Consider the following 14,385-nt stretch of genomic DNA (forward strand, 5'->3'; position numbering starts at 1 on the left):
TATATATATACTTTTTTTTTTTTATCACTGGAAAGCAAACGTTTTTTATTTGTTGGAATACCTTATTTATTTATTGTTATTTTTTTTACAGTAGAATAACTAATATGAACTGTTTTAATGAGAAACACTTGGCTAAATTAATTGCAGTTGAAAACCTGGGCAGGTTTGGTTTCAGATGTACATGAATCTGTGGTAATGAGAAATAACAGACATAGCAAATCGGCAAATAAAGTAATCAGGAACATTTGTAATGAAAACCAAAAACAAATTAAGGGTTATGGCATGAGGAACTCCATTTAATTTCTATCTCTAAATACATCTTCCCTATCGATATAATCTAATCTAGGCTGCACCCAGCCAAGAACAATATTCGCAAAGACAAGTAATTGCATATTTGGACAGACAACTGTGTTCAAGAGGTACAGTGAATAAAAAAGTAAAAGAAACATTATGAGAAGGTTTCTTCATCAGTGAAGAGTAGCTATTAAATTCTTATGTTTGTAATGTGACTCAGCCAAAAGAAAGTGGAAAAAGGAGGTTATGTGTGTGTGTTTCTACTGTGATGCAGCCAGGAGCTCGGAGCTCAAATGCATTTGTGAGTCTATACTGCAGAAAACATTACACTGAGCACTCTAAAAATGATGTGAGTCTGACGTTCAGCCTAGCTTTTATTTTCAAAGAGGGGGAAAAATTGTTCGGCAAACATCAGGTAGTGTTTAAAACTTTTCTATTGCCAGTCTTGACATATGGACGTGCTAAAATGTTGTGATATTGTAGGACTATTTCCTTGTCAGACATGTTTGTGTCTGAGTAAAAATGTATTTAGGGTGTCATTACATATATGTGGCATTGCTGCAGCCGTTCAAATCAGTTTCAGCGTCAAATGCATGGGCTGCCACTGTTGATGGACAATTATTAACCTTCATTAATAAGGTTTAATCTTCTTTAAAAGATCTTCTTTAATCTGATTGCTGCTCTAAAACCAAGAAATTTGCCTCAGCAAGCATCTCAGCAGTCAAATGAAAGGAAGAACATTACTACAGAGGGCATTTTAAAAACCGGTCCATATTGTAAGTGATCTTAATCCCCCAATCTAACCACTTGTATTCCCTTTTTTCCCTTGAAATGATTCCAGTCGCTCTTTGGCAGGGGAGATTCACAACCCAAGTGTGGTGTGAAGAAGATTTCCAGATCTGTGCAACTGGAATAAAAGGAGGGGTTGAGGGGGACCACCCGTAAGAATCAGATAAGAGCATGGTAAGCCTGGCCCGAATCAGTTTGGCATTGGAAATTACAGTGATGTTTGCACGGGGGGAAAAACATTCCCCTCCGCTCTCCGCATAACCACACTATTCTCCGTAATAGATTTCAGGAGGCTTTTTTGCCCGCGTCAGTGGTTGTTTATTATTGTTCCAAATGATAGAGTGCAGAGCTGGAGAAAGGAGGGGGGGCACTGAAAACAATCATCGTCAAACTCGAGTATGCTGACTGTCACTCTAGAGAAAGGCTTTTGGAACGGCTGGCGAAAAGGAAAGATTTATGGTGTCTTAAAAGACACTCTTTGAAAAGCAATGGTCTCGAAAACACTTTTGTAGAACAGGCCGCACTCGTGCAGGACACGGTCTGCAAATAAAAGTGTGACTGCAGGTGAGGGTTCTCTGGTGACTCGCCTATGCAAGCACTTAAACCGATGCTGACAGACAATATGCCGAAGTGAGTTTGTCTGCACGCTAACGGCTGAGCCTTTGTAGCGCTGTAGAATAGAGAGGAAAACAAACAAAAAAAGAGACCAAATTAGCTTAAAAGTTAAACATGTTTGTCTTCCGGATCACTCCATTGTAAGGACAACTAGAAAAGCTGCAGATTAGTGGGGTCAGATGGGTTTCATTCAGAACTGCAGCCTATACGTGCAAACCAAAGGACAGTGAGTTTGGAGATCACCATAAAAGTATTGTTCTCTCCAACCGAGCTGAATCTGACGACTTGCCCACCCACTGCAAGAGATTTGTGATTGTGCTTCTGGAGTGTTTTTAGTTTTAATTGTTTAAGTGCTGTCCACTTGACATGTGAGATTTAATTGAAGAACAAAATATAACTGATAAGACTGTGGAAAAAAAAATAAAATCTGATATAACTGGGAAAATTACTAGCAGGTAAAGCCTGAGGTTATCCATGGAAAAGTGAAATAACTGATTATTTCATATCGGGACAGTAACTCATACTAAATTCAATTACTGCCGGTCATGTTGTCTCTGAAGGATGGCGTGCAATCTGAGATGCTGACTTCAGGATCAACTGAATTTTTTTCAACTAGTAGGCCTATCATTCATTGCCTCAAAAGTGCATGAGGTCTCTTTAGCTAGATGGAGAAACACTATCCAAATTCTCCATCCACAAACAGGCCTAGTGGTTGCATTTCACCATTGATTTAATAGAAATAAAACAGGATGGATTTGGGGATATTTCATTAATCTTCCTTGCCTTTCACTTGAGAGGAAATTAAACCAAATGGAGTTCAAATCTCAACTCCACCATTGTGCTCAAGGCTGCCAATGTCCATTCTCCCTTTGGCAAGGTACATCTCAATTCGATACACAAAGGGTTCTGAACCCTGCATACTGTGCAGGTGCAAAAACTATAACGCTGTGTTACAAGCATACTGATACAAATAGCTCGAAATAAGTCAATTGACCCTTCCCTATGTTCCACCCCCTTAGTTACGGTTGTTAACTCAAACAAGCTTTGAAGAGCTTCCCATATGACTTCGATATTTACATAAACAGCATGATTTTCAGTAAAATAATACTGAAAAAGAGGTAAAAAAATATTTGGATATGATTCTTACCTGGGTTGAAATAAATTTTTACATTGTAAAGCACTTTTATGCTGCTTTTTAACGTCTATTAACGTTGTTTTATGGTACTTTTGGATAATTCCCGCTTATAATAAGTATACAATCACAAGGTATGCAGAGTAAATGCTTGTGTGGGAACATCGCGTGTGGCAGTAGTTGCTAATTGACCAATAACATTTTATAAGGCGGGGCTTATTCAGGTAAACATAACTATTCTTTCTGTACTTGTTTACTAGTCATGATACTAAATAGCATCCAAATTTACTCTCTTAAACACTTATTCTCTTACAATATAAAAAAACTTTTTTTTTTCAAAAATACTTTCTTAATAGTTGATGACAGATAGGGTACATGCTTTTTCATTCCATGTTTTACACTGTAAAAAATGACCATGAATTTAACGGTAAAAGACTGCAAAAATGCTACAGTAAAAACCTGTTAAATGGTTAATGGTAAATTCCCCTACTATATACGGTGAAAAATTGTATTGGACATTACATGTATTGGACATTAATTTTACGGTAGTATACCGTTTTTGGAAGTGAAAAAGACTGTATAATTTACAGTGAATAACCGTAAATTGACATTCCCAGAATTCCCTGCGTTACATTTCAAATTTGATGTTTTTTTGTTGTTGAAATAACTATGTTTCTTCTTAGTTTTTTCTTATCAGTTTTGTATATTAGGGTTGTGTGTTACACCTAATGTTGTTAAATGAATGTTTATTGCATTATTTCAGTATCATGTGTGTTACCATGATGGTGTTTAACGTTTGTGTGAATGACACCGTGCACCTTCTATATATGTTATTATTTAAAAGCTGCTTGTGATGGGCTTTGGTTCATCATGTGACTTTCTCATCACCACCTGCATTTGGTGGTTATCAGTGTATTACAAAGGTACAAAACAGATTTCAGTACTTCAATAGGTTGGTATATTAACATTATATCAGTTAATTAAATTACGGTATTTAACTGTAAATTTAAGTTAAAACTGTAAAACCTAAAATGTTGCTACCGTATTTTTTACGGAATTTTTTTTACAGTGTATATAGTTGAAATATTTTCGATAACCACTAAACAACACAATTAGTATGAATATGTCAGATTCAAATTTAAATAAAATTTTCTCTTGTTTGCTGCTCTGTGGATTGAAAAGGAAAGCTATGCCATGTCCTGACCGCTTCTGCCCAAACAGCGCTTTAAGCATTGCTGCACCACAACAGAACTCAAATACACATTGTTCTGATTGAATCAGCTCACGATAAGATCTAAATCACCGCAGAGCCAATAACAACATTCTGAAGCAACCCTAATGCAATATGTTGCACTGGGGTTGTCTAAAGTTTCCCGACATTAGCCTGTATTTTTAACCTGCACGGTGGAATTGAATAATGACCGGTTTAAATCTCGATGTCAGTGACCGGGCGAATCCGACGACCTTTTGAACAAACGGACAGAGCAACAAAACTTTTTATTTGTAGCTACTGAGGCATTGAAACTTGCCCTGAAGCTGCGCAGAGGATAAACATTCAGTTCATTGAATGGAAATGTGGGAAATGACCGCAGCGAGGAAGGGGGAAATAAATTCAACAACGCTCCTCCGGGGCAAAACGCTGACAGTTCGAGGGCCGCATTAATATGTATTTCCAATGATTATTGAATTATGTTTATGATATATTTCCTGAGCCTACAGAGCATTAGTGAAGCTTTATTAGTAAATTCGTCCGCTGCGCGCTCCAGTTACGGCTAATGAGGGTAATTATTACATAGCTTAACTGTAATACTGTATTTGATTCTCAGGCTCCTGAATAAGCCTGCGCGCTGGCACGACGCGTCTCGCGCGCTAACAAAAGGCGCGTTGAGCCCCGGAGAGTGCGCGCTTTGCGCCCCGGGTCCAGAGGCCAATAAACTGATGCCTCAATAGAGTTAATACCTCACCGCATAAAGACGGGATCAGGGCCTAGTTTACACAGCAAGGAGGAAGAAAATTGAATGTTTGGGAGAAAATATGCGGCTAATTCCATTCTGTCATCAGTGGATATTAAAGATTATTAGCTGGCACGTTTACCTATTTGTAAATTACAATGGCAGCACTGTGTAATTCGCCCCGCACTTCCAAAGCCAAATGAAACAGAGCCACTCTTGTGCAAGGTATATGGTAATTATAGCCTCGCAACTGACTGTCGTTATCTTAACATTTTACAAGACTGTTGAGATATGTTTAGATGATACAATTCAGACATTTCTGAAAGAAAAGACGTTTTTATTAAGCACACTACATTTAGACAATGTTTTAGTGCCAATACACAAATCAAAGAGGATCTGGAGAAGTAATTTGGATATGTAAACCTATGCAAATGATTTAGTCATTTACAGAAAATAATTACAATTAAAAGGGGACAAAAGGGAGGAATGACAAACAAATCTCCTCTGGTAGTATCAGCCAGGGCAGGGTCTTTGGCACCTGTAATGGATTAATGGAGACCACCACCGGTAGCAGGCTGAGGTAAAGCTCTGAGATTGAGTTTCTACTCTTAAATTGCAGTCGTCGGTCCAGGTGCTCTCCCGAAATACCTCCCAGAGCCACACAATATGGTTCTGTTTTACTGCCTCTCTTCTTTTCCCTCATCATCCGGAAGTAGAAACACCGTGATATATGATTTGTTTTTATTAAGGAAGCCTTGATTTGTATGGACTGTGTATTTGTAATTTAGCAGTATTGCAAAGGCTTTCCATTATTAATTTATCTATCCTCCTTGTGATCATATAGCATGAAAATAAGACTGACTTAGCCTATGTTTGACTTGAAATTATGCATTCACAGAAGAAAAGAAAAAGCAGTGTTCTTTGCACACCTGTGCCCTCTAATGGTAAGCATTTCAGAAACACCTCTTCGTTGCTGTCCATGGTATTGTCCAGCCTTTTAGTCATGTTAATGTCACCAACATGTAAGAAAAGTCATATTTTATAAAAACAGCAAAACCTGCAAAAGCTCAACTCAAACTGCAAGTACCAACCTATAGCGCAGGAGTAAATACCACTTAGAGGCTTTAACATGTCTTTGAGTCAGGAAAAATTAAAAGAAATTAAAGTGTCACAGGACATTAAGAAGCCTGAGTTAACATACTAATATGCTGCATTCAATTCATTTTTGTCATTCGCTGGTCTGATGTTTTGATGGATTGATTCTAGGTTCCATTATGATTCTGTCATGTCCTTCAGCACCCATTTGAAATTCTTGTGATTCCTGCATGGGTAAAGTAGCTCTTCACAATGGCTCTCTGACAGGAGAGAGAGCGCAGAGAGGGACGTTTGATTCTAAGATGTGTAAATGTGTCCTTGATTCTCATCTTAACGCTCGGTTAGATAACAGGCCGCTGCATATGCTCCTGTCTCAGAGTGGTACAGCCAGAGCACCAGCTGCTTTTAATCAGTAATTACTGAGACTGGCTGATAGTTTCACACTAGAAATAATGATTAATAAGGCTGCATATAGAGAGAGGTTCTTTTATGCACAATGACAGGTTCTCAGCATAAATTCTTTTGAAAATTGTGTAAAATGTAAGAAATGAATAAAGAACAGTCAAAAAGGGCAGTAGTAATAATTCAAAAACTGAATAAAAAATTAAATATTTTGACTTTGCCACACGTTACTGATGATTCAAATATTTCTCTTTGATGATAGAAAGGTTCTCTAGTCTAGATAACACATAATTCTAGTTTTATGATTCATATCAACTTTTCTTTTTAGTTCAAATAAGAGTTTTGTTCTTATTTTCTGTATGCATTTGCCAACTAAAGTTAATTATTAAAAGCACTAAATCTAAACAACAAATATTTCTAAAAATCATTGAAAAACATAATTTTCTCTGTAATGATATGTCAGAGTTGTGCCAGTGCACAATGTGATGATAATTCCTTTAATTAATAATTCCATGCAGGCCTAAAATGATAAATGCACACACTGTATTTTAATTTAAAAACAAATTGAAAGCACTGCTATATTGTTTCAGTGTCAACTGAACATACTGGAAAAATAAAAAATCTAGTTGAAAATAATTAAAATATTTTTAATTAAAAAAATATCATGAGCAATAGTAAACGTACTGAAAGTTTTAGAGTGAATGATAAAGAGTGTTTTATGTTAGAAAGTCACTGTATGTGGCTCTGGTCAACTGTCAGAGGCTCAAGGCAGCTGTTGAACTGTTGCGCCAGTGGATGCCTGTGTTTCAGCACTGTAGAACTCAGCTCAGGGTGTCCTACAAAAGACATACTGTAAAACAGGCACTCGCCATATGACAGCCATGACATGAACAATAAATATGGATTTCTCGTCGGCACCAAAATGAAAGATTAAATGCAAAGAACCCCTTTTAATCCAGTACCAGGTTCCCTTTCCCCACTATGTCCTTGCTGAAATACACAGGAAATAAACACACACACACACACGTCTGGTTTGCTATCCTTGTGGGGAACTCTCCATAGGAGTGTCTGGCACTGTTTGTGGCTCTGCCTCTGTCTAGTACTCCAAATTCAACACACACACACACATGGGTGTTTTGTGGAGGATCAGTCTATCTTGACATTCATTCATCCACAGATATTTTCTCTCTGAGACATGATGACATGTAAAAAATGAAATGGAGAATTGTGCTTGAGGCGATCTGGAGGTTCTGACAGCCTGTCTCACTCTGAGGTTTGTTTATGCTTGTTAAAATGTGGTTATATTACAAAGTCCCTTTTGATTTGCTGCATTACGATAGATTTTAGAGATCAAGGCTCTGAAATATATGTTGCGCGTGAAGATGCCCGTGTGCGGACCCTCTATTGAAGAGGCCTGTCTAGGCCTGTCTCCAGAGCCACCATTTACTCCCTGTGATTGATGTCAGCTATTCAGCATGTAAGTGGTGGCTTCACACCTCTTTCGCAGCTTTTAATTTCAAATGGCCATCTCATTTTTTTTCAATCCTTTTTACTATCTCCTTTCAGTGCCTCTTGAAAGTTGAGATACATGTACAAAAGAGGAAATAATAATGCTAGGTGCCTTTTTTGAATTACATAGTGCCTATAGAGAGAGCAGAGCTGAAAATGCAAGTATTCTTTCATTCGGTCATAGGCTAAAGTGTTTACATATCTAAGGGCTAAGGGCCAATCAGTGTCACAATTATGCTGGAAGTTAAATGGTGTAATGCATTCATTATAGCATAAGAAAAATATATATATATATACACACACACACATCATAAATATGCATCTGTTGTAAGTCGGCTTCTAACAAAGTTAAAATAATTTCCGCATAGTTTTAGTTTTAAGCACCTTGTTCCCGTTTTAATCATGCGATAAACATGCAATTATTGAGACAAAAGGCAGCTATTGAAAAGTAATCGTGGCTCTTAATAAGGCAAACTTCCACGCGTTAATGGTCCTGATGCCTTTACGCATTTATTCCTGTGATAACTTCTGACCATTGATAGGCCGTGATTTTAATAGCCCCTTATTGTTTCATTTGCGTCTCTTACGTTTTTTCAACATATTGCGAGTCTAAAACGGTGGTTCTCAGCCCTTTTAACTCCCATTACTATATTCCATGTCCGCTTCTAGGCGAATATGTTTTTTCCTCGTTCTTCTGCTGTAATGACAAAGCTGCTTTTTCAGTGTAGATTAATTCACGTCATTCCTATTTGAAAAGGGTAGCTACATTATTCAATTAAAAAGGGACAGCTGAAGGGACAATAAAATAAGAAATATGTTTGGATGCTGCATTTAGTAATTTATTTTTTTTAGTGGTTTCTAATGTTTAAAAGACGTTACATAAAAACGTTTAAATATAACAAATTTAAATCATATAACTACTATTAATATTAATAGGCCTAATATAATACTTAAAAATGAAATCAAACATAAGTACCATTAAAAGTTTCCTGAGGCCCCCTTGTGGATCCAGGGCCCCTGAATCACTGGTCTAAAAGTCATGAGCGAATATAACCGGTTTTGATTTTTTGTTCTGGTCAGTCATTTTGTTTATCATTACTGAAGGTAGCAATTCCATAAATGCAAATCGATTTTTTTAATACACGATGGGTACAGAGTAAACACAATATGACTGTTATTATAGTTTAGAAATAATCAACTGTGCCATGCCACGGCTTCACTGACTGGATCCTCCGGTTTTCCAATAAACATTCAAACATTACAAATGTGCCATATTGGTGTTAAATTGAATGGCCAGTGTCACCAAGCAGCATCTTCCTTCATGCAAATTTCATTTGATAAAGGAATGTAATTGCAATAAGTATGTTTTAGAGCTGGAGAATAGGGCCGCTAAATGGTCGTTATCTTATCACAGCGAGGGTCATATGTTCATTGAGCGCGTGCTTATTGGAGGTGTTGTAAGTTAACACGCGCGATTTCCTCCCTACCGGGAATCTGCTCGTGATGGAGTAAACACGCTAATCTGCAGCATTATCTCCCGCGGACAGAGCGCGACAGTCGTGTCAGACCGACCGTTCTGCAAATAACATGCGCTATTAAACAATTTAAAATATAGTCCTCGATAATGCAGCGGAATCTGAGGACATCAGTTCAGGGGTTTTGCACCATGCTATTTAGTGCCTAATTTGAAAGAGAAATAAATAGAAAAAAATATATACGAGGCATCAGGGAGTAAAGTAACATTTTGTTTCGATGTCTGTAACTCAGTGGTTATGAATTATGTGTCTCAAACTTTGATATAACACCGTTATATTTATCTGCTACAAATAGATGTAGTTCAGAAACCGTATCAATAAACTGTGTAAATTAACTTCAAGTACAAATATATATAATAAACACATGGATATTTAATTTGTTGTGCTTTTTATTGAGGCAATCAAATTTACGCTTTAAATTGCCATAATTTTAAACATTTAAACTCACAAGAACTCACAAGAAACAACAAATGAAATAAAGTATTTGACTATATAATAACACTGTGTCGACAGTGTGTTATAGTCATTTTCATAGTTGTCAAATATAGCCTGTACCCTTTTGTGCAATTTTGTATATGTTTGTGACTCCAGTAAATACATTGGAAAGTGTTACACGCTCCGCTCATACATGCTAACTTAGTTTTTATATTTGTAAATAGATAAAAAGCTTGGGTGCATGTTGTGAACCTAATTATTCAGATGATATCATTTAACATCTTTTAAGATGATCGCGAATCAAATTATAAACTAGACAACTAGACATGACTGGACATAAATTGTAAACTAGACAAATTATACTTTCTTATCTCAAAATGGTTTTCTCCTGCAAATATGTTCTATTTTCACAGAGACTTGTGAAACTACTTCTGTCACCTCAGGAGGGTGGTGGACAGATTTCACCCCCGTAGATCATTTCTAATCGGTTACAAATTGGTTCAACTGACTCCGTGTTACAACACCTCCAGGTTTTACAGATTGAAAAAGAAATTGTTTGATAGGAGTGCCTGGTGATTTGAGGGCGAGTTGTTATAAAACATTTTAAAAATCTAAATAAAAACGAAGCTCACCTGCATGAACCCAAGAGTTTGGAGAAGTGATGAAGTCGTTCCTCTCATCCACACAGACGCATTTTACGCAGAAAATATTTTACAGCTATAGGCTATTATACGTAAAAAAAAGCCCTATTTTCCTGTAAAAAGAGGAAATAAAAACAAGACATCAATTTACAACCAAATTATAAGTGTCTTTGTTGACAGAATTCATCTGATTGACTCACGCGGGCAGCTCTTTAAAAATGCAGGCTGGAACTAAATTATTTGTTTCAAAAGTCAGCAAATAACTTAATCAAATTAATTCTCAATACACAGATCGGTGGTTTTCACGCCATTGTGTGCTAACCTTAAGCCCAGCCAATCTCTTATTGGAGAAGTCATCCACAAATCCTTCAATGACGTCAGCGGGGTATAAAACTGAGCAGGAGGTTCAGCTCAGCCACAAACGAGTCATTGAATCTGTTGCGCTCGGTCACTCTTTCCAAAGGGGGAAAAAACACTGAGAATTCGCTTTTTTGTTAATATGAGGGAAACCTGTGATCTTTAAAAGGACTACAAGAATATTTAAGTACTGTTGGCACAAAGTCTCAAACATATTTTCGCTTGTGATGCCCGCTGGGATGTTTAGTATCGACAGCATCTTGGCAGGGAGACCCAGCTGCAAGGACTCGGTTCTGCTCCATCGGAATGCTCCGGTTGTGTTCTCCAACTTGACGGAATCCTTGTACACAGCAGCTGGCGATTTTAACGGACTGTATTCACACACCGGACCTCCAGCTCCTAACTTACAGTCTGTGAATGGAACCAGGATAGGCTACAACAACTACTACTATGGACAACTTCATGTCCAGGGGCCGACTGGACCAGCTTACTGTGGAGCAATACCAACTCTCGGCTCGCAACAGTGCCCGTGTATTCCTACAGGTATGTTACTTTTATTTCTTTGTATGTGTGGTGCGTATATGTACATTTGAAAATATTGTTTATTGCAGCGAATGTTTCAGTATTCTGTTAATACACTGCATGTTGAAATTCACTAATTATCTTAAAAATAAAAGTTCCAGTTACAACCAAAAAAGATTTTACAGTCTGATGCAATTTTTAAGATTTTTTTAAATGTAGAAAAGATTTTTTTTATTAGAAAAACATCAAACGAACTTATAATGTAACATTTAGTCTTAAAAAAAAAAAAAAAAACTAAACACCATCACATGAACACCATACACCCCAAAATTGCTTTTGATAAGTGGAGGACTTTTTGAACAACTTAAGATCTAGGCCTACGTTTTTTTTTACATTTTTTTTTAAACGATTTATACAGGTCCATTGCGTTTGAAATATTATATTTATTCAGTGTGCTCAAATACATTGATTTGATTTCAGGTTACGACAGCGCCGGTTCAGTACTTATTTCTCCAGTCCCACATCAGATGATGTCGTACATGAACGTGGGCACCTGTTTTTTTTTAAATTTGTTTTTAAACGATTTATACAGGTCCATTGCGTTTGAAATATTATATTTATTCAGTGTGTTCAAATACATTGATTTGATTTTCAGGTTACGACAGCGCCGGTTCAGTACTTATTTCTCCAGTCCCACATCAGATGATGTCGTACATGAACGTGGGCACCTTGTCCAGAACCGAACTACAGCTACTCAATCAGTTACACTGTCGGCGCAAGAGACGACACCGAACCATTTTCACTGACGAGCAACTGGAGGCACTGGAGAACCTTTTTCAAGAAACCAAATACCCTGATGTTGGTACACGAGAGCAACTGGCACGAAAGGTGCACCTACGCGAAGAGAAAGTAGAGGTGAGTGAAATCACTTTATCGTTCACACTTTAAATAACAGAGTTCAGGTTATTATATACTTACAAAAAGATGGCCTAAGATCCTATATACTAATGCACTACGCGTAGGCATACTTAACCTATAATTATTATTTTTTTGAATGCATGTACACTCTAAAAAATGCTGGGTTGTTTTAACCCAACTTTGGGTCAAATATGGACTAACCCAACTTTGGGTTAAAACAACCCAGCATTTTTTAGAGTGTAATTTCACGGTGCTATTGCCATTATTATGTTAATCATAGAGTGGCCTAACACGTTTGCATAGTGTGGACATTGTACAGCGTTCCTTTTTTTGGTAGACAAATCATTTATCGAAAGCCACACATTTAATACAAATGGTATTTTAGAAAGACAAATACACTATTAAAAATAATAAATCCAATACAATTTTAATTGATGCATTTCTTTTTTAATACTTTTACTTTGACTAATAGTAGAAATTACAGAAATTGTGACAAGGTATAAATATAAATGAATAGCCTAGGCCTATATATCAATACATAAACACGAAAAACTTTGTAGCAACTGCAAAAGTTACATTTAACCTTAGTCAGCATATATAGGCTTAATAGAAGTCGTTTTCGCTTGGAGGTAATAGCAAAAGTTCGGCCGCCAAAGTACAATTTGGGCTGAAACGAACCTCAACAGAAAATTAGGCCTACTGACAGTTTCTCGACAACCTAAAAGTCAATGAATAATTAGCACACTGCATAAAACCAACTCGGCCTTTCACGTAACGTGTATTATTATTATTATTATTATTATTATTATTACTACCATATACTTGAAATTAAGCATTTTACCCTTTTTCTTCGCTTAGGTTTGGTTCAAAAACAGACGAGCAAAATGGAGAAGACAGAAAAGGTCGTCGTCAGAGGAATCAGAAAACTCACAGAAATGGAACAAATCCACGAAAACAGCCACAGAGAAAATCGAGGAGGCCAAAAGTGACGTGGACACTGACAGCTGATACATAGAATATGAGACCGGAAAATCTTGCACAAATATGATTCGGACTTTATGTACATATTGTAAAGTACCATGTGAGTAGGAGTGAAAATGTGTTGTCATGCTGTTGCACAGATGTATAGTAAATGTTACCTTTAACAATGAAATTGTTATTTATATTAATTTAAATTTACACAGACAAAATAACGTGGATTCTGGCCATAGTAATATTACCTGATATATACCGAAAAATTTTTTTTTTTGTAAAGTCTTGTCCTAATAAGATATAGCTAAATAAGATGTTCTGGAATGGGCTTTAACTGAGGAAATGTACGATGGCCGGACGATAAATTTGGACATTGATTAAATCAACGTTTAATGTCGCCTGAAACTTAAAAAAGAGCATAAGCAAATATTAAAGTAATATCTGAAAATGTTTGATTTTTCGTGTTTATTTAAAATGTTGCAAATATACTTTAAGAGCATTTAAATTAATATAGTCCTCTTTATTATCGGCATTTGTTGAACCGAGGAGTAATTTAGATATATAATTATAATTTATATATAATTTACCTTAATTAAATTTTCATGAAATGAAGAGACCTCATAATTTGTGAACTCGAGACAGTAGTTCGAGCTAATTCTCTCTTTATTCTATATTATCTCACTGTAATTTACCATTAGGTAAATAATGGATAGCACGCACTCATTGAAGTTTATTAGAAAATGTAGCTTCACATGAGAGGATGTCTCATTTTTATCTCTTCTGATAAGTTCTAAAGCCAGATCATTAGATCGGATAAATAGCCTTAATGGATTGTCATAATTCCCCAGTTACGTCACATCAGGCCATGCTGATCTAATAATCATCAAAGAAATGACACGAAGTATGGTTTACTTGTGCAAAGCACGAAATCCAACTGTTCTTTTTAAATGAACCAAACAGAACCAACTTTTTATTTTATTTTAATAACTTCCCTCTTGGATATTTATATGTACATAAATAATTCACACGTAAGCCATGGCTATCCCTATTTATAACTGTGCCGATTTAAAAAAAAAAAAATGTTGTAAAGTGAAATAGATATCATTCGCGACATCTCTGAGAAAAAATAATACATACATACATAGCCTATATATATATATATATATATATATATATATATATAAATATATATATATATATATCACCCACATTATCAC

The 14,385-nt window shown here is 36.3% G+C and overlaps 1 protein-coding gene across 1 annotated transcript; it reads left to right on the forward strand.

The window, feature by feature from the left end:
* The first annotated feature begins 10,983 nt into the window (after window positions 1–10,983).
* LOC107671116 (homeobox protein goosecoid-like) lies at window positions 10,984–13,302 on the forward strand. Its single transcript, XM_016463962.1, has 3 exons — window positions 10,984–11,299; window positions 11,934–12,193; window positions 13,055–13,302. Exons 1-3 carry the CDS (start codon window positions 10,984–10,986, stop codon window positions 13,202–13,204), a joined length of 726 nt encoding a protein of 241 aa, XP_016319448.1. The 3' UTR covers window positions 13,205–13,302.
* The last annotated feature ends 1,083 nt before the right edge of the window (window positions 13,303–14,385 follow it).

The sequence above is a fragment of the Sinocyclocheilus anshuiensis genome, unplaced genomic scaffold (genome assembly GCF_001515605.1).
Source record: "Sinocyclocheilus anshuiensis isolate Anshui unplaced genomic scaffold, SAMN03320099.WGS_v1.1 scaffold861, whole genome shotgun sequence".
Taxonomy (NCBI): domain Eukaryota; kingdom Metazoa; phylum Chordata; class Actinopteri; order Cypriniformes; family Cyprinidae; genus Sinocyclocheilus; species Sinocyclocheilus anshuiensis.